At 42.0% G+C, this 24,129-nt stretch overlaps 1 protein-coding gene across 2 annotated transcripts in view; it reads right to left on the minus strand.

The window, feature by feature from the left end:
* pla2g6 (phospholipase A2, group VI (cytosolic, calcium-independent)) overlaps nt 1-24,129 on the minus strand; it is a 43,057-nt gene that overhangs the window by 15,773 nt on the left and 3,155 nt on the right. The window contains exons 3-9 of one of the 2 annotated variants that reach the window (XM_017713256.2): nt 12,596-12,811; nt 11,123-11,303; nt 9,951-10,138; nt 7,261-7,357; nt 6,157-6,339; nt 4,932-5,040; nt 752-868 (exon numbers count right to left, since the gene is read on the minus strand). In XM_017713256.2, the coding sequence (XP_017568745.1) occupies nt 752-868; nt 4,932-5,040; nt 6,157-6,339; nt 7,261-7,357; nt 9,951-10,138; nt 11,123-11,303; nt 12,596-12,811 (1,091 nt within the window). The remainder of the gene's footprint in view (nt 1-751; nt 869-4,931; nt 5,041-6,156; nt 6,340-7,260; nt 7,358-9,950; nt 10,139-11,122; nt 11,304-12,595; nt 12,812-24,129) is intronic. The other variant, XM_037534429.1, reaches the window with a different exon arrangement.

The raw sequence follows: 24,129 nt of genomic DNA on the forward strand, positions 1-24,129 counted from the left end.
ACAATCAAAAATGCTTTTGTTTGGCATCAATGATTGATTGACTGAACGCACAGTGCAGCCGAAGTGCTCAGCAAAAAATCCAATATGATGTCATAAAACAGGTATGAGATTACTTAAAGGAGATCTTTAAATTTCTACATAATTCAATCACCAGTCAATCAGAGTGGTCTGCTGTAAAATGGTTATGATTTCTTTACAGTGATGGTGATAGGAACCAGACATCGCCATGGCTACAAGAAAACTATATTTTTAGATATTTACTATCCAAAACTATCAGTGAGCCTACATGCATCCTCTGAGCTTTACATGGAATGTTGATGATGATAAAATAGTGGGAAAATCTGAAAACCCTGTTTTATCTGGGGACTATTTACCACGTCATGTTGTGCACATAACTCTTAAAATACATTTTTAAGCTAGAACCTGATTTTGAAACCATTTCATGTCATAGCTTTCTGTGAGGAAGCTTTAAGAGGTGGACATCTGGTTCCCATCAGTTCCCAACAATTCTGGAAGTTGCTCTAAAATGCAGCGTTTCACAGTAAATCGCTCTGTTTACACATTAATGATTTCATTTTGCAGGCATTTTGAAAAACTGGTAGAGTTCCCCTTTAACACCTCCACACAGGGGACTCTGGGTTGACAGAGGAAAATGTGTAAATTAGATATTTTGCTGAACTCATCCTTTGAAGCTTGGTGTGAGAGAAGGTGTGAAGCAGAGGCGGAGGACGCTCGGCTGTTGGAGGTTTACCTATAGCGGGAGGCGGAGCTCTCCTCATGCTGGGGAGCGGGAGGTCAGGGGTGGGGGGGTGACAGCGCTCCACCCCAACACTACACAGCATCTTTAACAACACCTTACGATTCGGCCCTTAGAGGCAAAACCAGTTAATGAGTACAACACATGCAGAGAGAGAGAGAGAGAGAGAGAGAGAGAGAGAGAGAGAGAGAGAGAGAGAGAGAGAGAGAGAGAGAGAGAGAGAGAGAGAGAGAGAGAGAGAGAGAGAGAGGAAGGGAAACAAGGGAAGAGAAAGAGAACAAGGGAAAGAGAAAGAGAAAACGAGAGGGAGCGAAAACGAGAGAGATAGGGAGGGGGGAGAGTGAGTGAGTGAGAGAGAGAGGGAGAGGAAGAGAGGAAGAGAGAAAGAGAGAGAGTGACAGAGAAAGAGATAGAGATAGAGAGAGAGAGAGAGAGAGAGAGAGAGAGAGAGAGAGAGAGAGAGAGAGAGAGAGAGAGAGAGAGAGAAAGAGAGAGAGGAAAGGAGCGATAGAGAAAGAAAATAAGAGAAAGAGAGAGAGAGAGAGAAAATAAGAGAGAGAGAGAGAGAAGGAGAGAGAGGACAAGAGAAAGAGGGAGAGAAAATGAGAGACAGAGAGACAGAGAGACAGAGAGAGAGATCGAGAGAGCGTGCGAGAGAACAAGAGAGAGTGAGAGAAAACGAGAGGGAGAGAAAACGAGAGGGAGAGAAAACGAGAGGGAGAGATAGGGAGGGGGGAGAGAGAGTGAGTGAGAGAGAGAGGAAGAGGAAGAGAGAGAGAGAAAGAGAGAGAGTGACAGAGAAAGAGAGAGAGAAAGCGAGAGAGAGGAAAGGAGCGATAGAGAAAGAAAACAAGAGGAAGAGAGAGAGAGAAGGAGCGAAAACGAGAGAGATAGGGAGGGGGGAGAGTGAGTGAGTGAGAGAGTGAGAGAGAGAGCGAGAGAGCGTGCAAGAGAACGAGAGGGAGAGAAAACGAGAGAGAGAGAGAGAGAGAGAGAGAGAGAGAGAGAGAGAGAGAGAGAGAGAGAGAGAGAGAGAGAGAGAGAGAGTTTGAGAGAGGGAGAGGGAGAGGAAGAGAGAGAAAGAGAGAGAGTGAATGTAACGGGAGTTTGAGAGCACACATTAAACCATGCGCGTCATCACCGTAATACAGAGTTTCCAAGCTTTGCTGTGTAAAAGTCCATTAAACACACAGACTAACAGCCTGAACACACACCTGCCACTGAGCCTCTCCAGGTTTAAAGGGACAGTTTGGCTAAAACATCTAACTGGACACAACTTCACCTTCAAACCCAGTCAACCCCTTTAGGACCTGCCTGGTGTCAGATGTCTGCTTCTTTAGATAACTCCCACATTTACATTAGCTTTGAGGCTAAAGCTAACTACAGGCCATACGTTCCCAGTACTACTTCACACACTCATTTTCACTGAGTGAGAAAAGACCAACGGACCAATCAGAACGGCACGAGGGGCCAGATAAAACTAACACACACTTAAGCATGACAGCCTCCTTATTCAGTAAAGCTTGGAAACTTTGTGAAACTGACTGTTTCACAGGCTCACAAAAGCCTCAACGTTAGGTACAGTAGCTCATGTATGCGACACTCATGAACTGCATCAGGCAGTGAGGGGTGTGTGGTGTGTTCAGGGCTGTACGGCATGGACATTATATGGACATTACATTAATCTTACATTATAACCATAATAATATATTTGATGAGCTGCATTTTAACACGCTGTATAACAATTTCTGATATCACGAGGTGTTGATATATATATACACACACACATACATACATATACATACATACATATATATATATATATATATATATATATATATATATATATATATATATATATATATATATATATAAAAATTATATATATATATATATATATATATATATATATATATATATATATATATATATATATATATTATATTATTATAAAATAAATATATATAACTAAGGCACAGGGTCACTCAAAACGATTTCAGTCTTAAGGCCAAATGGGTTAAGTCCGAAATGTGTTTTGATAGAATGATCCATATATGCCTACAAAAATTTACATATAAAATTCCTTATAGTGATGCAGGTTTGTTGAGACAGTGGCCATTACTGCTTCATATATTTTGTATACAGCTCTGGGATTAATAATAATAATAATAATAATAATAATAATAATAATATTCATCATGTTTAAAGCAACACGGCCTAGTAGTTCAGGTCAGAGTAGTGGCTCTATAGCAGAGTGGTTAAGTAATACACTTCGCATGTAAAAAGGCTGAGGCTCGATCACAGTGAAGCACCGATACTCTTAATATTAGACAAGACTCCTAACTAACTACGTCATTATGTACTGTAATTTGATCCGATCTGTCGTCACAGCCCTGAACCGTGTGTTCATTGTGGAAACTCGTACTACATGAACGATTAAAATATGATTAATCGTGCAGCCCTTGTTAATACAGTATTTACAAGCGCTTATTACAACTGTAAAAGCTTAAATGCTGGTTATGTTTTTCTCATGCCCAATGAAGTCATGCAGAAGCTCTGTAGAACATTTTTAAGCTCAGTCAGTAATGAAAGTCATTCCCAGTGTGTCTTAACTGCTGCTTTCCCACATATACACACTCTGTCACTTCCCCTTATCCTCTCTCTCTCTTCTTCCCTCTTTCCCCTATCTTCTGTCGGTCTCTCTCAGTCTGTCTGTTTTCTCTCCCTTATTCTCCTTCTCTGTCCCTCTCTCCCTCACTCTTTCGCTCTACCGCATTCTTTTTCTCTCTCCCTTATCCCCTGTCATTCTCCGTCTTTCTCTCTCTCGCTTTGCCATATACTCCTCCTCCTCACCTTTTCTCATTCTCCCCTTTTCTCTTTCTCTCTACTTCCATCTCACCTTTTCTTTCTCCCCTTTTCTCTCTGTTTCTCTCTCCTTCCATCTCACCTTTTATCTTTCTCCCCTTTTCTCTTTCTCTCTCCTTCCATCTCACCTTTTCTCATTCTCCCCTTTTCTCTCTGTTTCTCTCTCCTTTTCGCATTCTCCCCGTTTCTCTCTCCTTCCATCTCACCTTTTATCTTTCTCCCCTTTTCTGTTTCTCTCTCTCCTTCCATCTCACCTTTTCTCTTTCTCCACTTTTCTCTCTGTTTCTCTCTCTCCTTCCATCTCACCTTTTCTCTTTCTCCCCTTTTCTCTCTGTTTCTCTCTCCTTTTCGCATTCTCCCCTTTTCTCTCTGTTTCTCTCTCCTTTTCGCATTCTCCCCTTTTCTCTCTGTTTCTCTCTCCTTCCATCTCACCTTTTCTCTTTCTCCCCTTTTCTGTCTCTCCTTCCATCTCACCTTTTCTCATTCTCCCCCTTTCTCTCTGTTTCTCTCTCCTTTTCTCATTCTCCCCTTTTCTCTCTGTTTCTCTCTCCATCCATCTCACCTTTTATCTTTCTCCCCTTTTCTGTTTCTCTCCTTCCATCTCACCTTTTCTCTTTCTCCACTTTTCTCTCTGTTTCTCTCTCTCCTTCCATCTCACCTTTTCTCTTTCTCCACTTTTCTCTCTGTTTCTCTCTCTCCTTCCATCTCACCTTTTCTCTTTCTCCCCTTTTCTCTCTGTTTCTCTCTCCTTTTCGCATTCTCCCCTTTTCTCTCTGTTTCTCTCTCCTTTTCGCATTCTCCCATTTTCTCTGTTTCTCTCTCCTTCCATCTCACCTTTTCTCATTCTCCCCTTTTCTCTCTGTTTCTCTCTCCTTCCATCTCACCTTTTCTCATTCTCCCCTTTTCTCTCTCCTTCCATCTCACCTTTTCTCATTCTCCCCTTTTCTCTCTGTTTCTCTCTCCTTCCATCTCACCTTTTCTCATTCTCCCCTTTTCTGTTTCTCTCTCCTTCCATCTCACCTTTTCTCATTCTCCCCTTTTCTGTTTCTCTCTCCTTCCATCTCACCTTTTCTCATTCTCCCCTTTTCTGTTTCTCTCTCCTTCCATCTCACCTTTTCTCTTTCTCCCCTTTTCTGTTCCTCCTTCCATCACACCTTTTCTCATTCTCCCCTTTTCTCTGTTTCTCTCTCCTTCCATCTCACCTTTTCTCTTTCTCCCCTTTTCTCTCTGTTTCTCTCTCCTTCCATCTCACCTTTTCTCTCTCTCTCTATCTCTCCCTCTTTCCCTCTCCCGTCTCTCTCTCTCTCACCCTTGCTGGTGCGGGCTGCGATCAGGCCCGGCGTCTCTCCCAGGTCGTTGTGGATCTCCACGTCGGCTCCAAACACGATCAGAGCTTTAATCAGATCCATGTGGTCCAACTGCAGCACAGCACAGTCACAGAAACACATTGGAGTCATTAAAGGAGGAACATGAGGACAAACTGAACTTACAGCGGTTCCCCTGTTAACCCAAATACAGTCACCAGCCAAGACTGTGTGAAATCCGGGTTCAGGCTTCAAGACGTCTCCTTCTTCTGCATTAGCTGAGTAATGTACAACACCAGTCGAAAGTTTGGACACATTCATACAACCGGATGCTCTTTTTCTCGGAGTTTCTGCTTCCGTACGCAGGTGCATTATCCTGTATATATATATATATATATATATATATATATATATATATATATATATATATATATATATATATATATATATATATCTCTCTCTCTCATCTCCTCAGAAACATCACCTTTCAAATCTGATTTGTTGTGGAGTTCCACAAGGTTCGGTGCTAGGCCCTAAATTGTCTATACCGTATTTAAACTACACTGGCAAAGTGTTGTTAAACAGCAGGTTGTTAGTCATTCAAGGTTCTATATAGAACCATTGTCTTTTCTTAAGAACCTTTGAAGAACCATCATTTTTAAGAGTGTATGTTAGGTAAAAAAGGTAGGCAAAATGAATGAAAGATTCAGCCTACAACTTTTTTTTTTTTTTTTTGCATAGTATGATAAAAGTTATCCTATATAGAAACAAAATAAGCAAGACTATTTGAGACTCCACGCACTTCTACTACGCATTAACTACACTCACCACACGTCTTAGCTGAAGGACTAAATTTGGGGGAAAAAACTCAACATTTCACTAAAATATCACTTTAAATTTTCACAGAACTAAATAATCAATCAGCTAAATCACACAAAAACTTTCCAAGCTATTTCTTTAAGCCTGTCATCAGAACCAAAAGTTTTCAAGCTTGACGTATTTTAAATATGTAAATGAACACTATGCGAATTAATGAGGAAATAAACATCTATTAATCCGTTTCTGATCTCTGCGCTTTTACCAGTTTGATATGTGAGAACTCATTTAGTAATTGATGAGCAATAAGATAAGGACTCTGATTGTGCCCCATATGTGCCTGCATGTTTCTTTAATGCTCAAAGTGGTTGTGAAACGGCAGCTGGACATACAGCGGCCCGTTAGGCCTGTTACCTTCATGGCCAGGTGCAGAGCCGTGTTGCCGTCCTCGCCCTTAATGTTGGGGTCAGCTCCGTGAGTGAGCAGCATCATGGCGGCCTCAAAGCGCCCCCTCTTGGTCAGGATGTGTAACGGACTCTCGCCCGTATTGCTCAGGTAGTTCACGTTGCAGCCGCGGTCCAGCAAGAGACGGCTCATCTACAGACGACAGAGGAATGTTAATCGATGTGCAGGACCAAAGCTTTAACAGAGACTAATGAGCTTATTAAAGCTAAACAAATGGGTGTGAATAAACATCTGCAGAAACAGTGCGAAACTAATAGATTCAATACGTTTCTGATTCTCCTGCAGTTTAATTGTAGCTCTAATCATGTCCATCTGATTCAGATGCTTCATTAACCCACTGTGGGGTGTTAGAGGTGTTGAAAGAATTAAAAACTGTTTGACGTGAGGCACTGATATCAAAAAAGTACTACTTGGGCCAGATTCATTTTACACAAGACTGGAAAATAGCATCAAAATCTAAATGTCAGCTGTTTTTATGGGCTGCGTTTTCCCCATGACCACTGATGAAGGACTAAAGGATGGCCAACACAAACTGTGCAGCAACTAACAACTGTCTGTCTCTGATGTTACATCTACAAGGTGCACGAATAAGGTAGGGGTGTCAATTAAGAGTGAACAGTCAGTGGACAGTGTTTACTGCTGTGTCTGATCCACTCACACCAGTGCAACACAAACACCCCACCACCATGTCAGTGTCACTGTAGTGGTGAGAATGATCCACCACCCATATAATACCTACTCTGTGAGGGTCCATGGGGGTCCTGACCACTGAAGAACAGGGTAACAAAGTATGCAGAGAAACAGATGGACTACAGTCTGTAACTACAGAACTACAAAGTGCTCCTATATGGTCAGTGGAGCTGATAAAACGGACAATGAGGGCATATCTCTCATATCATAGCGTGGTTTTAATGTCGCTATGGCACTATATATAATATATATAAAATTAGCCTGTATTATATATACTGAGTAAACAAATGCTAACTGACCAGTCAAAAAGCTTTTTAAAGAATATTTAAAAGGTTTAAATGTGAGCTATGGTGTGTTGCTGACCTCAGCCGTCTTTGCCCAGTGCAGAGGGGTTCCCCCATACACCGGGTCTTGGGCCTGCAGCTGGGCTGGGTGAGCAGCCAGAATAGCCTCAGCACAGCTAGAGAGAGAGTGAGAGAGAGAGAGTGTGTGAGAGAGCGCGCAAGAGAGACAGAGACATAGAGAGAGAGCGAGAGAGAGCGAGAGAGAAAGAAAACAAGAGAAAGAGAAAGAGAAAGAGAAAGAGAGAGAGAGAGAGAGAGAGAGAGAGAGAGAGAGAGAGAGAGAGAGAGAGAGAGAGAGAGAGAGAAGGAGAGAGAGGACAAGAGAAAGAGGGAGAGAAAATGAGAGACAGAGACAGAGAGAGAGAGCGTGCGAGAGAAAACGAGAGGGAGAGAAAACGAGCGAGAGAGAGCGAGCGAGCGAGCGAGAGAGAGCGAGCGAGAGCGAGCGAGAGAGACAGCAAGAGAGAGAGAGCGAGAGACAGCAAGAGAGAGAGAGAGCGAGAGAGAGAGCGAGAGATTGTGTGAGTAAAAAAGTACCTAGGAGTGTTATAATAGAAAAAGGGACAGAGACACAGAGAGAGAGAGTGTGAGAGAGAGCGAGAGAGAGAGCGAGAGCGCAAGAGACAGCGAAAGAGAGCGAGCGAGAGAGAGCGAGAGACAGCAAGAGAGAGCGAGAGACAGCAAGAGAGAGAGCGAGAGCGAGAGAAAGCGAGAGAGAGAGCGAGAGAAAGCGAGAGAGAGAGCGAGAGAGAGCGAGAGAGAGCGAGAGAGAGCGAGAGAGAGAGCGAGAGACAGCGAGAGAGAGAGCGAGAGAGCGCGAGAGAGAGCGAGAGAGAGAGCGAGAAAGACAGCGAGCGAGAGAGAGCGAGAGAGCGCGAGAGAGAGCGAGAGAGAGAGCGAGAAAGACAGCGAGCGAGAGAGACAGCGAGCGAGAGAGCGAGAGAGACAGCGAGCGAGAGAGACAGCGAGCGAGAGAGACAGCGAGAGAGAGAGACAGCGAGAGAGAGAGACAGCGAGAGAGAGAGACAGCGAGAGAGAGAGACAGCGAGAGAGAGACAGCGAGAGAGATTGTGCGAGTAAAAAAGTACCTAGGAGTGTTATAATAGAAAAAAAGAACATATCCAAAATTCCACTGTGGTCCATAATGCAATTAAGGATATAAAGGATTCAGAGAATGTAAAAGGTAATTATAATTATTGTATCACTACATTACAGACCAAGTGTTAAGCTAATATCTATTACCCATCTCGACTATGTTATATTATACTTAATTCTGAGTGGTTAAAACCTTAATTACCTCACAAAAGTCCATTCAAAGCAGGGCTCAACGGTTTCAGCTACACATCCCGCCACTTCATTTCAACACTGATAGACTTAGCAAGGAATGTGTTTACATGCACTTAATAATCTGATAACTGCAAAAAATCTGATTTTGTCAGTAATACGATCAGCGCGTTTACATCCACTTGAGTAATCGGATAATGAGGAAACTCCGGATCTGCACGAGTCAGACAGTAATCAGATTTCCACTTTGCAGCCAGCCAATAAACTCACAGTGAAAGACTCCAACTTCAGGCTACAGCTGTTTTATTTATTTTTAAAACTTTACCTGAAAATATGAAGATGCATCATCTAGAAGCATGTATTTCAGTGTCTGCTTGTCTCGCGGCGACGCTGCTCACTTATTTCTGGCACCATCATCTCTTCGCACATGCGCAGACAGAGGACAGTAGGGGGCGTACATGGGCTCAGAAATCTGATCAATGAGCTAAAATCCAGCTCTCTTTAGCAGATTTCTCAATCGGATTTCTAGACCTTACTCCGATCTAGGAAATCAAAGCGTGCTGTTTACATGACCGTTTATCAGATAACTACAGAAAACAGATTATGATGGGATTATTGAGCGCATGTAAACACACTCACTGCCACTAGCTACCAGCAGAGAGCGTTCCATCAGTACAACACGCTGGAAGATGCCGCACTAGAAACATCAGAGTAGATGGTGCACCTTTTTAAACTGCTGCTTACACCACCTGGGCAGCTCAACACTCTTGGAGGAGAACATTAACTGCCAGTTCTCTTAGCTAACACACACCCACGTTGACCAGCATTATGCTGAGTGACAGTCCAGACAAAGTCCTGACCACAGGAACAGAAGTTAACCTTTAACATCTTTTACTGCAATGAGAATGTAGTTCCAAGAGGAACTCCTTCATGACAAACCTACATGAGCTGATGCACCAAAAATGGAATCTTGGCAGGTGAAGAAGTGAAATCTAGATGATATATCTCCTATTTCTGAGTCTGAGGTTGCTGTAAGCTTATTATAAGATCACTAAACATATTTACAGACAATTTCACTTATTTTAAGTGATTCTAATAAGTCAAATTTTCACTATGTTGGCAAATAACTTTGCTTGTTCTAAGAAATCTGCTCAGTACAGTGAGATGATCTGACTTCCTAAAAGAAAAAGTATTGTGAGATTTGTGCGCACACACACACACACACTATATATATATATATATATATATATATATATATATAAAAATGCATAAAAATGAGTAAAAATGACAACAAATAAAACTACATTCCCTCATAATAAGCTTACAACAATCCTAAATGAGAAACTCGGGAAATGTCGACTGGATTTTCGATCAATTCATTTGCCAATATAGAACTGTTTCAGTGAATGGCTGCTCCTTGCTCACCCCCTCTCACTGTACTTCATGGCCGCGTGAATGGGGTAGCCACTGGCCCCGATGATGTCACAGCAGGCCCCGCCTCCCATCAGCGCCTTGGCAGTCTCTACTTTACCCATCCGACAAGCTATGTGCAGCGGCGTTTCCCCAGTGACGTTGACCTCGTTTATCCCGGCGCACATCTGAGAGCACAGCACCTGTGATGCAGCAACAGATTCCTTCATTAGAAAACACGCTGCAAACAAATCTCCCTAATAATGAGTGAAAGCTGGTAGGAAGTACCAAAAAAGTTGGGATGTGGGCAACAAAAGGCTGGTAAAAACCAGTATATGCTGGCTGTGATCTTTGGGCCTCAGGCAGCACTGCATTAAAAACAGGCATGATTGTGTAGAGGAAATCACTGCATGGGCTCAGAAACGGCTCTGAGAAACACTGTCTGTAAAAATAGTTCATCACTGCATCCACAAAAGCAAGTTCAAACTATAAAACGCAAAGAAGAAGAAACTGTACATCAACAGGATCCAGAAGTAGAAAAACTGCCAAAAAAATACCACTACAGTGGTCTATGACAGTGTCAGTGGGCGGGGCTGAACTGTTTCAGGCTGCTTCAGTGTTGTGTTGCCACTTTTTTCTAATTCTGATATTAAATATGTATCGTATCGTCTTTACACCCCATTTCTGTTTCTAACACAGTGGCCAGTGTATGTGTACATAGATGCTACATATCGCTGCTGTCGGAAGAAAACCTCTCCATTTATGATGTTTTTCCGTTTTTGGCATAATTTGAAAAAATCCCTGTTGCTCTTTACGTTGTGTGTAAATTTCACGAACAATGGACCAAACAAAACGGCTCAAAATGACCTGGAAAAAATTCTGGTTCCACCGACTTACATTTAAAGTAGTCTTTTTCTTCTCCTGTGAAGTTACCATTTTGGAGATACGAGGTTTCTTCAAACAACAGCGATATGCTTTTTTGCTTTAATTCTTTATTATGTGTAATTTGAACACAAGCACTGTTTCACATCCAGTTATTCGTAAGAAGACCCTCCTTCATATGCACCACCATACGAAGACAAACCTGCAATAGTGTTTATACCAACAACAATCCAGCAGGCTGTTGACCTTTACGGTCTAGTGCAGTAACACTGAAGCTTTCGCCGCCAGTCTTGATCTGAACCCACCTCCACGACTGTGGCGGAGTCCTGTTTGGCTGCGCAGTGCATGGGTGTGTCCCCGTTCTTGTCCGTGATGTCAGTGCGAGCTTGGCACTCCTCCAGCAGCTCCCGCACACAGCCCACTTCGCCCCGCTCGCACGCGATGTGCAGCGCCGTCTGACCCTGCGCATCTCGCACGTTCATCTGACTGAAGATATAAGACCATAAGCAGTTACTAACGGCCAGCGGTCAAGCCACCCTGATCTTTTTTGTGTGTTTAGTTCTATTAAAAAAAGATAATAAAACAAAAACACACAATTTTAACCTTATTCATACCAGCCAAAACATCTGAAGGTGTTTTTAGCTCTGCACTGGAGCTACGAGGCTAACAAGTGATCAGTTCCCTCCTATGCAGAGCAAAACATGTCCATTTTTAGAGATATAGTATTATACAGTATTAGGAACCACCAATGCCAGAATGAATGATCGAGTGAGTTGGGAGAATTCCTGGTGGGCTGGCAGCATTTTGGGCCAGTTACTGTGAGCTAAAGCATGATCTAGCACATATCAGCACAAGAACGCTTAGATAAACTATAAATGCTACACCCAAGTGTATCTGCAGTGATTTAGGGGTTAAACCAGTGGCCCTCGCCTCAAGTGGTCCAGCCCCGGTTTGCTGATTGTAACTCACACAGTGGATGTAGATCAGATGAAGTTAGCTTTTTATTCTCATCTTCCACCTTAAATGATGTTTATTTAAGGGGGAAATGAAGTTATTTTGCACAAAATCAATGGTGTTTGTGTGGGTTGGCCTGCATCATGTAACTCTTGGGCTGGAAACACATCCTAATCCAGCCTGGAAACCGTGTAAGCAAGTCTACTGCTATCAGTGCTGGACCACATTCCATCTCCCATCTCATCTAATCCCAGCGGTGCATGACGGCTGCATGACAGACGCATGAGGGCAAAATTTGCCTCACTGTATGGCACATAAATTCAGTAGATTTAAACCAATGAGCCCAGGTGTCGGACTGCATTCAGCCAATCATCATAAACGCTGAGCATTGTTTCCTTCTTTGAATCCATAACCCCCAATTTAGATGTATTCAGTTCCATCTCCTAGTTAGGACTTCCCCAATCACACAATACCACCAGTGCTAGGTGGGTGAAGGCTAACACAGGCTTCCTCCGAGACTTGAGAAGCAACACCGCACCTTTTCAAACTGTCGCTAATGAAACATCACTGGAGCTCAACACGCTTGGAGGAGAACACTAACCACCAGTTCTGTTACATCAGCTAACAGAAGCCTGCGCTGGGTAGCATCGCGCTGAGTGATTGGGGGAGACGGGGGGCCATCCTACCCACACAGAGAGCAAGGGGCCGATTGCGCTCTCTTGGACTCTGGGCTACGGATGTGTAGTGTCACCAGGGATGGAAGTCGCAATGTCCTGATAAACAGGGCCAATGAGTAGATGGTTGCATCCTGTTTGAACACTCACCTCAAAACATAGTTGTGCTTCAGGCAGTCCCGAAGGCCAGTATCCACGGCAATGTGGGCGGAGCTCCAGTCAGGATGGTTCCGCAGGCAGTCTACGATTGGCTGAAGCGTCTCTGGTCTGAGTGGAGGGCGGAGCGTCTCGTAAAATGGGCGGAGCTTAAGGCTATATTGAGGAAACCAGTTCATGGCATCTTCCTCCGACGCCACCTGGAACAACCTGAGGGAAAGTGGTGGCAGACAAAGAGATAAAAGGATAAAATGAGGAATGGAGAAAGTATCTGACGAGCATAAATAACTTCATAATTAATAGCAAAAAGATCTCAAAAACACTCCTTTATCAAGACCTGTGACAGATAATGTCAACAGTCTCATCACTCACTCCACACCTACAGTTGTATGCAAAAATTTAAGCACCTCTGGTCAAATGACATTTTGTTGATTTTTGTGTAAATATTTTTCTTATACATTTTCTGTTCAGAAACAAAAACAATCCAACGAATAGACATACAAAAAGACACAGAAAATGAAAATACACTACATTTCCAAAAGTTTTCACTCATCCATCCAAATCATTGAATTCAGGTGTTCCAATCACTTCCATGGCCACAGGTGTATAAAGCCGAGCCCCTAGGCCTGCAGACTGCTTCTACAGACATTAGTGAAAGAATGGGTCGCTCTCAGGAGCTCAGTGAATTCCAGTGTGGTACCGTGTTCGGACATCACCTGTGCAACAAGTCCAGTCGTGAAATTTCCTTACTACTAAATATTCCACAGTCAACTGTCAGTGGGATTATAACAAAGTGGAAGCGAATTGGGAACGACAGCAACTCAGCCACGACCATTTAAATTGACAGACGGATGCTGAGGGGCATAGTGCGCAGAGGTCACCAACTTTCTGCAGTCAATCACTACAGACCTCCAAACTTCATGTGGCCTTCAGATTAGCTCAAAAACAGCAGCTGCATCCAAGCCTTACATCACCAAGCGCAATCAAAGCAAGGAATGCAGTGGTGCAAAGTGCCGCCACTGGACCCTCTGAAGTGACCGATCACGCTTCTCCATCTGGGAATCCGATGGACGAGTTTGGGTTTGGCAGTTGCCAGGAGAACGGTACTTGTCTGACTGCATTATGCCACGTGTAAAGTTTGGTGGAGGGGGATAATGGTGTGGGGTTGTTTTTCAGGAGTTGGCCTTAATTCCAGTTAAAGGAACTCCTAAAGCTTCAGCCCCAGTTTTACACTCCCAACTTTGTGGGAACAGTTTGGGGACGGCCCCTTTCCTGTTCCAGCATGACTGCGCACCAGTGCACAAAGCAGGTCCATAAAGACACGGATGAGCCAGTTTGGTGTGGAAGAACTTGACTGGCCTGCACAGAGTCCTGACCTCAACCTGATGGAACACCTTTGGGATGAATTAGAGCGGAGACTGCAAGCCAGGCCTTCTCGTCCAACGTCAGTGTCTGACTTAACAAATGTGCTTCTGGAAGAACGGTCAAGAATTCCTATAAACACTCCTAAACCTTGTGGAAAGCCTTCCCAGAAGAGTTGAAGCTGTTATAGCCGCAAAGGGTGAGCCAACATCACATTAAACCCTATGGATTCAGAATGGGATGTCACCCAAGTTCATATGTGAAGCCAAACGACCGAATACTTCGGGCAATATGGTGTATATTCAATTAAACAAGGTGCTATATTTTGTTGATTTTTGAAGAGCAAAGAATAAAAAAAAAACACAAAGATAAAAATAAAAATAATAAACATAAGCTCTTCTGCAAATGTTAATACACAGTTTATCTCTGCATTTGATAACTTAGATATTTCCTGTACCGTGAGCTGCCCAACAAACCCGAAGCACAATAGCTCACAGCTTAAAACTTCAAGAAGTCAGTTAGAGCTGTTTGATGGGAAATGTGCCAGTCTAGTGAAACTTACTGAATCCAAACTGTTCCCAACTTTTTTGAAGCGTGCTACTAAAAATCTAAATGGGCAGATCTTTTCGGAAAAATGCAAATATTTCTGAGTTTCAACGCCTGATGTGTCGTCCTTGCACTATTTTTAATGAAATATCGGTTCTTAATGATTTGCACCTCATTGCATTCTGTGTTTATTTACACTTTGCAAAGCAAAAGCAAGTTGGGAGAATTCCTGGTGGGCTGGCAGCATTTTGGGCCAGTTACTGTGAGCTAAAGCATGATCTAGCACATATCAGCACAAGAACGCTTAGATAAACTATAAATGCTACACCCAAGTGTATCTGCAGTGATTTAGGGGTTAAACCAGTGGCCCTCGCCTCAAGTGGTCCAGCCCCGGTTTGCTGATTGTAACTCACACAGTGGATGTAGATCAGATGAAGTTAGCTTTTTATTCTCATCTTCCACCTTAAATGATGTTTATTTAAGGGGGAAATGAAGTTATTTTGCACAAAATCAATGGTGTTTGTGTGGGTTGGCCTGCATCATGTAACTCTTGGGCTGGAAACACATCCTAATCCAGCCTGGAAACCGTGTAAGCAAGTCTACTGCTATTAGTGCTGGACCACGTTCCATCTCCCATCTCATCTAATCCCAGCGGTGCATGACGGCTGGATGGGCCATCCTACCCACCCGGAGAGTGCGAGGCCAATCGTGCTCTCTTGGACTCCCGGCTACGGATCGAACTCGTGATCTCCTGATAAACAGAGGTCAACGCTTAGAGGGTCACATCCTCTTTGAACGCTCACCTCGGCCACACAAACCCACACAATCTGCGCTGCCCAACAAACCCAAAGCACAAGTTGAAACGTGTTACTAAAAATTGAAATGGATCTTTTTGGAAAAAATACCTATATTCCTCAGTTTCAACATTTGATATGCTGTCCTTGTACTATTTTCAATCAAATATGGGGTTCAAATAATTTGCACATGACTGCACTGTTTTTATTTACATTTTGCACAGCATCCCAACTTTTTTGGAATTTGGGTGGTATAAATATGTATATTAACATATTCATACACCAGGGTTCGTAATTTACATAGCAAAATATGGATATCCCATTTCACCCCTTGCCTCTACCACATTAACCCCTCCGTTTTGTGAGTTCACGTCTAGGGGTGGGGTGTCCCGATTTTTGTTGAGATAGAGGGGTGTGGTGAAGTGTCGGACCTACATGGCCCTCCAAACAGAGGTTTTTCAGAGACTCCACACAGACTGATATGAGGGAAAAAAAGAAAAATCAGCAAGATGACTGAACAAACCACCAAAGAAACCCCCAAATGTGAGAATCTTCTCCGTTAAAAATTACGATAAGCTTTGCATTTTCTTAGATTTAATGCCATTTCTGTGTATTATGGTCTTTTTCTTCATAACAAGCATAAAAATTTCGTAGTGTGCGCTGATGTCTCGGTAGCCAGCTAGCTAGCTTCCCCGTTCCACCTTAACTAGTCCAGCAGTTCTGACGCCTGAAGTGCCAGGATGTGGCTCCATTTAAGGTGGAACGAGAAAATTTGAACAAGAATCTGGTGAATGTGTGACTTCAGCTTCAGATCACTGAAGAATTAGTGGTGGGTGATAATAAATAATTGCCCCCCTCTTTGAAGGCGTATGATCCCTACATGTGACTAAAGCCCAGCAGTGAGGAGCTGAACTTTTCCCCTCCTGTGCTGTCACTGCAGACGGGCAGGGTCGCCTACAGAGCAGCACTAGCAGCTGTTAATGAAGTGATGCTCTTTTTATTTGAGGGTCCTATTAATCCCTGTAACCAATATCCCTGTTACTCCGTTCCAAGGGGCAAGGAGACAGTCGACAACAAGGGGTAGGGTAAAAATGAGACACAGGATTGGGCCGAAGTATTTTATGGGACTAGAATTAAAATGAACACTTATACCAATATTTTTCAAATTCTTTGGGTAACAAAGTTTTTTAGTCATTTTTGGATAGTAAATAAACTGGCTATATACATCATGACGCCTGGTTCTCATCATCACCACTCTGAAGAACCACTTCACACTAAACTACACTGCTTGACTTTGTTTACTCTCCAAGTTACTATGGAGAAAATTATGGGCTGTTTTTCCTGACGCTGGTGTATCCATTGCTGGTTCTTTATTTCAATGTTCGACTAAGAATCCAAAGAACGTTATGAGCCTTTGGTGGTGAGCGGCTTATCTGCGTAATGATGAAACAGCCTGAAATTCCAGGCCTCGTCCAGCAATCAGTCCAGAGGATGATTAAGTTACACTGAAAGCAAACATCAGTGAGAGCTTCGGGCTAAAACCAATGGCAGACTCTAGAATCAGAAACTACTTCTCACATGTTTGGTACTTATTTGATCTGAACTCATCTTAGTATTTATTTTAGTGAAGCACATTTTTCATGTACATACTGTTCTGTGCAAGTCTAAAACAATACTTTCATTTACTTAATATCCAGGCAAAGTATTAATTTTCAGCATCAGAAAGAAACAGAAAGGACATTTAACAGAAAATTACAACCACTGAATACCTTTAATACAGCTTCCACTCTTTACAAGAGACTAACTTTCAGTTTTAAAGTACAACCCCAATTCCAGTGAAGTTGCGTAAAACATAAATAAAACCAGAATATGTTGATTTGCAAATCCTTTTCAACCGATATTCAATTGAATACACTACAAAGACAAGATGTTTAATGTTCAAATGGATAAACTTTATTGTTTTTTGCAAATATTCGCTCATTTTGAATTTGATGCCTGCAACATGTTCCAAAGAAGTTGGGACAGGGGTAACAAAAGACTGGGAAAGTTGAGGAATGCTCAAAAACACCTGTTTGGAACATTCCACAGGTGAACAGGTTAATTGGGTATAAAGGGAGCATCCCTGAAAGGCTCAGTCGTTCCCAAGCGAGGACGGGGCGAGGTTCACTACTTTGTAAACAACTGCGTGAGCAAATAGTCCATCAGTTTAAGAACAACGTTTCTCAATGTGCAATTGCAAGGAATTTAGGGATTTCATCATCTACAGTCCATAATATCATCAAAAGATTCAGAGAATCTGGAGAAACCTCTGCAAGTAAGCAGCAAGGCAGAAAACCAACATTGAATGCCCGTGACCTTCGACCCCTCAGTCGACCCCTCACTCGACCCCTAACGCACTGCATTAAAAACTGACATCATTCTGTAACGGATATTCCCACATGGGCTCAGGAACACTTCAGAAAACCACTGTCAGTGAACTCAGTTCGTCGCTCCATCTACAAGTGCAAGTTAAAACTCTGCCATGCAAAGCGAAGCCACATATCAACAACACCCAGAAACGCCGGCGGCTTCTTTGGGCCTGAGCTCATCTGAGATGGACTGACGCAAAGTGGAAAAGTGTCCTGTGGTCTGACGAGTCCATATTTCACACTGTTTTTGGAAATCATGGATGTCGTGTCCTCCGGGCCAAAGAGGAAAAGGACTGTCCGGATTGTTTTGCACATCTGTGAAGGCACCATTAATGCTGAAAGGTACATACAGGTTTTGGAGCAACATCTGCTGCCATCCAAGCAGCGTCTTTTTCAGGGACGTCCTGCTTATTTCAGCAAGACAATGCCAAGCCACATTCTGCACGTGTTACAACAGCATGGCTTCATAGTAAAAGAGTGCGGGTACTAGACTGGCCTGCCTGCAGTCCAGACCCGTCTCCCGTTGAAAATGTGTGGTGCATTATGAAGCACAAAATACGACAACGGAGACCCCGGACTGTTGAACAACTGAAGTTGTACATCAAGCAAGAATGGGAAAGAATTCCACCTACAAAGCTTCAACAATTAGTGTCCTCAGTTCCCAAACGCTTATTGAGTGTTGTTAAAAGGAAAGGTGATGTATCACAGTGGTAAACATGCCCCTGTCCCAACTTCTTTGGAACGTGTTGCAGGCATCAAATTCAAAATGAGTGAATATTTGCAAAAAACAATAAAGTTTATCCGTTTGAACATTAAATATCTCGTCTTTGTAGTGTATTCAATTGAATATAGGATGAAAAGGATTTGCAAATCATCGTATTCTGTTTTATGTTTTACACAACGTCCCAACTTCACTAGAATTGGGGTTGTACAACCTCAACTCCAAAATAGATGGAACAGTGTGTGAAATGCTAATAAAACCAAAAAGCAGTGATGAGTAACATCTGTTTGAGATGTATTAAATTGAAAAAAAAAGCACAAAAACACAATATTTCATTTCTTACCTTATGAAGTTCATTGTTTTCCATAAATCTATGCTTATTCCAAATTTGATACCTGCAACACGTTCCATAAAAGTTGGGACAGAAGCATGTTTACCGCTGTGTGACATCATTTTTCTTTGTAGCCACTTGAACTTCTTGGAACCATCAGTGGTTCCAAAACACCCTTCGTCATGTTCTTCATAACTCATATTTCATAAGCTCCATTCAGAAGCTGGGCGTCGTGTGAGGCTGTAGCTCTTCTCTCCAGTCTAATAGACGGTGATGTCATTTTAAACCCTTATAATAAAAGAAGCTGAACTCAGTTTGTTTATCTACTGAAAGTCGACCTGTTTTTCCCCAAACCTGGGCTCTAAACTATAAACAGACGGCTCTGGAAACATTACTTTTATAAAATAACACAAAGAGCGTCAGAGATTTTTGCCTTTCAGCAGTAAATTGTAAGCACATAGTAATATATGTGATCATAAAACACATTTACTGTTAAACTGAGGGGAACTTACAAAATAAATTAATTAATTAAAATAAATATTTGCATTTATTTCATGCAGGTACTGGATAATTTTCCTTATGATTTGGTCATGTAAATTCAGATGCACAAACCAAAATAGACCCTGCAGCATAAGAGGCTTTAACAGCACTTAAAAGTCATTTGGTTTTAGGTTTGAAAGTGGAATTTCTTGATGCAGAAGTCTTCAGCTGTTCAACAGTACAGGGCCTTTGTTTTCCTGTTCTGAGCTTAACAATACGACATTTCAATTAATAGACTGTTCTGGACTGCAGACACCCGTAGCTCTGATTACGCAGCCATGCTGTTGCAACATATGCAGAATGTGGTCTGGTTTTGTCTTGTTGAAATAAGCATGGACATCCCTAAAAGGCAGCATATGTTGTTTCAAAATGTGTTCAGCATTACTGGTGCTTTAAAAGATGCAAGTCACCCACTAACACCCCCCCCCAGACACTGGCATTTGAACTTTACACTGGTAATGATCCTGACGCTCATTTTCTTCTTTGGCCTATAGAATATAACGTATATTATTTTTATAACCAACCTGAAAAGGTTCACTCATCAGACCACAAAAACCCATTTCCACTATGCATCAGTCCATTTCAGATGAGCTTGAGCCCAAAAAAGTCGGCAGCGTTTCTAGACGTAGCTGAAAGACGGCTTCCACTGTGCATAGTACAGACTTAACTTGTTTTTGTGGATGCAGTGACAGACAACATCTTTCAAAGCCATGCAGTGACATCCATTACAGAAACATGCCATTTTCTAATGGGCATTCCGGTGTGTTTTTGGCCCTTTTCCTTTATGCACAGAGATATTTACAGATTGAATCTTTAAATGATATTATGCACTGTGGAAGGTGAAATTCCTAAAATTGTGGTGGTGAGGCTTGACTATACTTGCTCATAAAGGACTCTGCCTTTCCTGGATGCTCCTATTATATCTATATCATATTATATCTAGCATATACATTATATGCATGATTGCATCACCTGCTTAAGATGTGTTCCTAGTTTTAAACTGTTCTTGTACCAACTTTTTTGGAACATGCTACAGGCATCAATTTCAGAATGAGCACATATCTAAACTACATTTAGATAAACATTACATATCTTGACTTTATACTGTTTTTATTCAAATAGAGGTGAAAGTTGGTGTAAAAAGCACTGTATTCTGTTCTTATTAGCATTTTCCCTACTGTCCCAACTTTTTTGAGATTGTGTTTGTACTCTGGAGGGATAATTTTCCACGCCTCTGAAATTCAGTCTTAGAAGTTGGTTTTGAATTTTCTGCTTTTCACCATCCAAATAATCCCAAGTACATTTACACACTGTAGACAGAAACTTGTATCATTTTAATAGAAATTAACCCCTTTAAATCCCAAGCTTATTACAGACTAAGCCTTATTATTCAGTAACAACAGGACTGCTGGACTGAGAATAGTCCACCAACCAAAAATATTCGGCCAACAGCGTCCTGTGACCACTGATGAAGGACTAGAGGATGACCAACACAAACTGTGCAGCAGCAGATGAGCTGTCGTCTCTGACTTTACATCTTCAAGGTGGACCGACAAGGTAGGAGTGTCTGATAGAGTGGAGAGTGGACAGTGAGTGGACACGGTGTTTAAAAACTGCAGCAGCACTGCTGTGTCTGATCCACTCGTACCAGCCCAACACACACCAACACACCACCATCACGTCAGTGTTACTGCAGTGCTGAGAATGACCCACCAACCAAATAGTACCTACTCTGTGAGGGTCCATGGGGGTCCTGACCACTGAAGAACAGGGTAAAAGTGGGCTAATAAAGTATCAGAGAAACAGATGGACTACAGTCTGTAACTGAAGAACTACATCCAGCTAGATGAGCATTTTGGGAAAAAAAAAAGAATATTTTACAATAAATATGTCATCAAATATGAGTTTGAAACACTCCTTTGTAGGCACCACTAGTTCATACCTCAGGCTGGACTGGGCGTTACCTCATGGACAGACTGAATGAGGACCTACATAGCACTTCAGTTCTGATAGAACAAGGGGCTTTTGTAAGAGTGGTGTGATAAGCAGTCTTGTGACTGACGCAGGCACTTTGGGAATGACCAGAACAACAAAGGTCCATCCATTCAGTCCAGCTGAGAGTGTCACAACCTCAATCAGTCAGTCACAATGTAATCAGTGGGATGCAGCATCATCCACTACATCAGAGCAAAGCATACACTAACGTTCAGTATAACATCTATTTGGTTGCAGATCTTGTTCAGAGATGCTCATCTTCTTCAAATTTACAGCTTTCAAAACCCTTAATATGACGTCAGGAAGCTGGAAGTAAAAACGAAGAATGGGGAACGAAGCCGTATATCATTCTAAAATAACTGAAAAAGCTGAAAAATGTTGAGAATGAAGATACAATAAAAAGAATTCAGGATATTTCAAATGTCAAAGTAGATCTAATGACAAACATTCATGCAAATAGATCATTACAGTAGATTATTTATGCATTTATCCACTTCTTGCTCACAGAATTCTTGAAATATTGAATAAAATCTAAAAACACCTTTTGGTGAATAGTGTGTACTGTTTACCTCCACATTGCTTCAGTTATTACTGTATGAAATATTGTAAAAAAAAAAAAATATGATAATCTGGCAAGTGAGTCCACAGTTTTGAACAGGATTGCACAATATATTGTTTGTTAAACCCCGTAAAATCCCAATTACATCCTGGTGAAACTTTTATACAAATTTTGTTGCTTGAAATCTACATTCTACAATCATACAACTAACTTGCTGGAGTTTAATCTAAAGATTCCCCCAACTCACTTGCAACTCAGCAAAAGTTGCAAACGGCTCAACTTTATGGAATGAAGCCAAACACAATGCTGATAACAAATCACGTGATCATGTCAAACAGCTTTGAATCTATTGATTTTACAGGATCAGTGGACAAAAAAACTCGAGTTAGAACTCGAGTAAGTTGCAGGTGTATCAAAAATCCAAGCCGCTTATTCGGCTAACTAGTGGAGTTCCTGAAGGTCTGGTAAGCAGCATTGATCATTTTGAGCTGCTTTTGGTTTTGAAATTATGTTGCAGGCAACTCACAACGTGTAACTAGTTGCATGAAAGTTTCACGGACGGTGTAAAACCAGACTTTTGGCCACTTTGGGTAGGAGTCAGACTTGGCCATGTCCTTCTGATCAAATCAAAAGACCAGAGAACTCGGCAGCGTTTCTAGACGTTGCTGACATATAGTTTCCACTGTGCATATGACAGACTTACTTTGCCTTTGCGGATGCAGTGAGAGAACTCGACTAAGTTGCAAGTGCATCAAAAAACACAAGCTGCTAATTTGGCTAACTAGTGGAGTTACTGAATACCCGGGCAGCATGAATTGTTTTTGAGTTGCTTTTGATTTTGAAATTATGTTGCAGGCAACTAGTTGCATGAAAGTTTCACTATGTAAAGCCAGACTTTTGGGCAGCCCAAGGCCATGTCCTTCTGATCAAAACAAAAGACACAGGTAAAACCTGTTCCCAGATCAGTACTCTTAGGCCTTATATTGCTGGGAAGCATCAGAACATCAGTGGACCAATTTATTAGGGATTTCCAATTGTTGCATGAGTATTTGCATAATGCAAGCTGTGTACTGTAGTGAGAACACTGGTGGACAAAAAAACAAAATTGTGAATTCTGGCAAACTGATGAGGCTGAGGGATGCAAGGCTGAGCTACACAATGTTACATATACAAAACAAATTACATATTAAATGCTACAAACCCAACTCCGAAAACGTTGGAACAGCTTGTGAAATACTAATGAAAACAGAAACCACCAACTTCACTGATTTTTGGAAATATTTGCTCATTCCAAATTTGAGGCCTGAGACATGTTCCAAAAATGTTAGGACAAAAGCATGTTTACCACTGTGTCACATCATCTTTTCTCTTAACAGCACTTAATAAACATTTGGCGTCTGGAGAGACGAATTGATCCAGTTTTGAAAGCAGAATTTTTTGCCATTCGTCTGTTATGCAAATCTTCAGCTGTGCTAGCTTTGCTATCGTATTCTGAGCTTAATAAGCCACATATTTTCATCAGTAGACTGTTCTGGACTGCAGGCGCCTGTACTTTCTGATTACGCAGCCATGCTGTTGTGACAAATGCAGAATGTGGTTTGGTGTTGCCATGTTGAAATAATTGTGGGTGTCTCGGAAAAAGTGGGGAAGACAGCATATGTTGCTCCAAAATATGTTTCGCTTTAATGGAACCTTCAGAGATGTCCAGGCTACACAGTAATACCTCCGCATACAACGAACTTTACACTGGTAACATTTTTTTGGGCTGGAGAACATAACGGCCATTATTTCTATAAGCAACCTGAAAGGTTCACACGTCAGACCACAAAAACACATTTCCACTATGCATCAGTCCATTTCAGACGAGCTTGAGCCCAGAGAAGGCGGCAGTGTTTCTGGACGTTGTTGACGTAGAGCTTCCACTGCGCATAGTGCAGACTTGCTTAGGTGGTGAATTACCTAAAATTCTTGCAATCCTTGTGCGTGGAATGTTTTTTTTTTTTTTAACTGTTAGATGTAGATCTACAAAGTGCATAGTACAGTAAGTAGAGCTGATAAAACAGACAATGAGCGTAGAAACAAGGAGGTGGTCATAATGTTAGGCCTGATCGGTGTATCACTGCTTTCTGTTTTTATTTGCACTGTACCTACAGGCCCAACTTTTTTTAGAACTGGGTTTGTAGTTTTAGGCCAGAAAGGCCCTTTAAAGTGATTAAGCTGTAACAATTTGAATATTTTTCCATGTTCAATCCAATAAACAGGCGGTTCAGAC

Source organism: Pygocentrus nattereri, chromosome 25 (genome assembly GCF_015220715.1).
Source record: "Pygocentrus nattereri isolate fPygNat1 chromosome 25, fPygNat1.pri, whole genome shotgun sequence".
Lineage (NCBI taxonomy): Eukaryota > Metazoa > Chordata > Actinopteri > Characiformes > Serrasalmidae > Pygocentrus > Pygocentrus nattereri.